The 4291-nt window shown below is 38.2% G+C and overlaps 1 protein-coding gene across 1 annotated transcript; it reads right to left on the bottom strand.

Annotated features, from left to right (window-relative positions):
• Positions 1-2745: 2745 nt before the first annotated feature.
• On the bottom strand, positions 2746-3619 carry LOC135216875 (protein Star-like). The gene has a single exon (XM_064252390.1). The coding sequence runs from the start codon at positions 3609-3611 to the stop codon at positions 2772-2774; it is 840 nt and encodes a 279-aa protein (XP_064108460.1). The 5' UTR covers positions 3612-3619; the 3' UTR covers positions 2746-2771.
• Positions 3620-4291: the final 672 nt, after the last annotated feature.

Below are 4291 nucleotides of genomic sequence, written 5' to 3'. Positions count from 1 at the left end.
CTTAGGTGTCTGTGCCACTGAGAAGATGGTTGATTTTGTAGAGGTAAAAGCTAATATAATCTTCCATCATCTCCCCCCCCCCCCCCCCCCCCCCCCCCGCCATAAACAAGACTGGAATCATACCCAACAATAAAATAAAAATCCCACACCTTGACAGGATTAATTTGTTGACACAAGCACTTAGAAACTCTAACCTTTTTGCTTTTACTTAACCAAATACCTTAGCCAAATCCCTGATTAACGTCCAGCAAAACCCAGTCGCCAAAGACACAGGAATATACGAAATGTTCAGTTCGTATGACCAACAGAGCTCAGCTATTTTTGGCCACATAAATAACCATAATCACAGAATAAACTGGAATTCGTCACTATAATTTATAGCAACAGTTGTCGGTTCAAATGCCAGATGGTAGAATCAGCTTTGATTAAACAAAGAAACACAATGGAACTCTCAAAAGGAGCTTGAGACTCAGATATTATAGATAAAACCTTCCTCCAACCAGCAATTAAGAAGATTAAAGAGAAATTGTCAACTGGAGTAATGTAACGGCTGACCTCCGGATCTCTTGGTATAAATACTGATTTTCAGTAACTCTTCTCATTCATTACCTGCGAGAAGAGAGAGACAGTTGCTCTCTGAAATGTAGCATTACCTTTCTACATTTTTGCATTTTTATGGGCTCTTTTTATTAGATACACACACACATATTATATATATATATATATATATATATATATATATATATAATATATATATATATATGTGTGTGTGTGTGTGTGTGTGTGTTGTGTGGTGTGTGTGTATAATTTCTATTGAATTCAATGCCATTGTTTACAAACACTAGCTTCTTATCAAGACTCTGAATCAGTCTGTACTTCTTGTCCTCTTTTGGCAAGCTTCTTAGGAATAAGGAAAAGTAATTCTTGATTCTCTCCACTTATTTTTCCTTATTCCTAGTCAACGGACTATTTCGTCACCTCTCAAAGGCAGCAACATCAGGACTGGATTACAAATCAACATACACACTTTTATTGCTGCATGCGGGCATTTGAATTTCATGCATAACGTCATTGGAGTGTTGGATTTCTATGGGTCGGCGGGTCTCATTCTCTTGCTGGCCGTGTTGGTGACATCGTACTTCTCAGGATGCGCCCCAAGGCTATGGGCAAGGACATGATTCTCCGTAAGGAAATAATTTCGTCAGGAATCGTAGGTGTTGTACCGCTCCCATTTGTTCTCTTCTTGGTCTTGACCTCATCCTTGAACTACTGTGTACTGTGTACTGTGTACCAAACGGCGACTAATGTGTGTGGGTGCCTTAATGACTATGGGCAGTGTCCAGCGGTAGCCGCATACGTGAGACAGGTAATTATGCACTGATCCACCTGGAAAGTGACTCCCTCAGGCTCGAACGTGTTAGGCAGCTCCTAACTGATAACAGATACGACAGCAGTCTGATGGAAGGTTGCATAAGGAAACACTGGATGTGTAAGCCACCACACCAGTGACGACGCTTACCTTACCAGGAAACATCATACTGTATTACAAAGCCACATAACTAACAGCAAACAGCAGTACTACTTCTACGAATCCAGACGAATTGATTTCCTTATGTGTCTGCTGCCACCAAAGCCTAGTAAGCACTCTCGTAATGCTAAATAGCACAGCCACCAATATAGAGGTGTGGAAGTTTGCCAACGTACTATACAAATTTAACCGTACCAAAGGGACATGTCAAACCCTCAGCAATCATTACATAGGTCACACCAACCCCACTCCAAGTAAGCGACTGTAAGCTCAACCCAACCAAGGGGCAATATTTCAACACTATGTAGACAGCTGCGACTGCAAGCCGACATCAAAAGAGTTCTTACAAAGCATAGAAATCGTGCATAAAGAAGCCCGGTTCAACAGATTGGAAATAGCTGAAGCTGTGAGCATAAATCAACGATGGCGAATATTGAATATTCAGGGGAACACGGACATCATCCCCCTTCTTCAAGGAAACCACTGGACGTCCATGAGAATCCGAAGGGAGACGCGAGGGACAAAACACCCCTGGACATGACTACCGACAACGTAGGAAATCAAGATTAACGGCCAGAGATGGGGTTCGCGCCCTTGGGGCGTGTCCTAAGAAGGGCGATGTCCCCCACACGGCCAGCAAGAGAATGAGACCCGCTTACCTCATATCCTAAAATCTCACCTTTCCACCTGCAAATATTCATATGACCTAAGGGCTGCTCTCTGAGCAAGAACCCGTGATGGCATAAGGCCAGCTTAATCTCCAACAACAAAAACAACAACCCGCCGACCCATAGAAATTCAACACCCAATGATGTTACGCGTGAAATTCAAATGTCCGCATGGGGCAAAAAAGTGTGTAATCCAGTCCTAATGATGCTGTCATTGAGAGGTGACGAAATAATCCGTTGACTAGGAATTAAGAAAAAGTAAACAGAGAAAACCCCGAATGAATTTTCCTCATAACATAAGAAGCTTGCCAGAAGAGAAAAAGAAGTATAAACTGAGTCTTAGTAAGAAGATACTATCTGCAGACAATGCCATTCATTTCAGTAGAATTGCATAATAAAGAAAATATGACCAAATAGCTTATATAATATATATATATATATATATATATATATATATATAGACATATACATGCGTGTATCTAAATTAATAATTGACGTAGCTATGCTCGGAACACAGGGTTTCTTTTAAATGAGATAAGGTTGTACGGAGGGAACACTTTAATTTTTAGTTCCTATTATTTAATTTGGTGACCCAACAAAAGTTCATTTCTCACAAAAATGTAGTCCTCGATAAAATTGGTTTCTTCTATTTCCTGCGAATTCAACCACTTATACCCAACATCCTTCATAATATTAGTAAGGTTATGACGTCTATTAGACATCTCGGCAACTATCATTTTGATGGTAAATTTATTCCACGGAAAAGACTTTAGCACAGCTTCCTCGGCTCCTTGGATATCCAAGGACAGAAAGTCCACTGTAGTTACATTGAGAGCCCACAGAAAAGACGCCAGGGGGAAGCATTGTACCATGGCGTAAGACTCACGAGAAGCTTTAAAGACAGAGTCATAATGCGGCGCTAGAGTTGCTCCTAACTCGTGAGAAGAACCTCTGAGATACCAGCTGATACCATTGTACTCCCCACTGAGTCTGACAGAAACGTGAACAGTTTCCTTCGGACGGCTGGAGTTTGAGAGGCAGGTATTGGAGGACCAAGACCGTCTGTGTTTCTGGAGGAGTTGCCGATAACTGTCTTTATCTGGTTCGACCAGAAGTCCTTTCCATCCCAGAGTTTGTTCAAGCCACAGTGTGTTCGAAAGAAATTCCCCATCCAGTGCCCCGGCCTCCACAAAGAAACCGCTGGTCTGATTGATGAAGAATTGTTTCAAGTAATGGTTTATGTAACTCCAAGAAGAACTTCTTTTGTATTTGATATGGTATGGCTCAGTAGAGAAATTATACGGGAGGCTGGAAGGGCTGTCAAGGAATCGCTCTCTCAGTGTGTTCAACACACGAATATCATCAGCGGGTAAAGATCCTCGAATCCAGACCTTATAGTCATCGTCTTCGGTCATCCACACCGATGTCATCTGTGGAAGAGTGTAAACTTGTATAGTAAATATACTAATTTTTTCTTAAGTACATTATACGGTAACTATATTTTCGATACTACACAGATATTTGTGTACCTAATGAAAAGGACTACAATCATAAATATCATCGCAATAAGAAATCTTTTAGCTGTACGAAAAGTAGAATAGAAAATTATGCACATGCACATAATATATTTTCTTCAATCGCTAATGAACATACAAACTCTATACTATACTATTATTAAATATACAAACTATATATATATATATATATATATATACATACTATATATATATATATATATATATATATATATATAAATATATATATTATTATATATATGTATATATATATATATATATATATATAATATAATAATATATATATATATATATATATAGTTTGTATATTGATAATAGTATCGTATAGAATTTGTATGAATGGTATATATACATACACATACTATATATATATATATATATATATATATATATATATATATATATATATATACGTAAATGCATACACTATCTTAGACTTTGTACAAACGGGTATTCATAAAGTGCGAAGAAATCGAGAAGTTCAAAGGTTATTATAAGTATTACAGATACTTATATATACGTAAATAAAAAAGGGACTAGTAAACTATATATATATATAT

This window comes from Macrobrachium nipponense, chromosome 6 (genome assembly GCF_015104395.2).
Source record: "Macrobrachium nipponense isolate FS-2020 chromosome 6, ASM1510439v2, whole genome shotgun sequence".
Taxonomy (NCBI): Eukaryota; Metazoa; Arthropoda; class Malacostraca; order Decapoda; family Palaemonidae; genus Macrobrachium; species Macrobrachium nipponense.
The sequence above is the reverse complement of the archived record's forward strand: the minus strand, read 5'-3'. Positions and strand labels throughout refer to the sequence as shown.

Bases quoted from the DNA above. Each gene is read 5' to 3' on its own strand.
- LOC135216875 (XM_064252390.1), bottom strand. From the start codon at position 3,611: ATGACCGAAGACGATGACTATAAGGTCTGGATTCGAGGATCTTTACCC.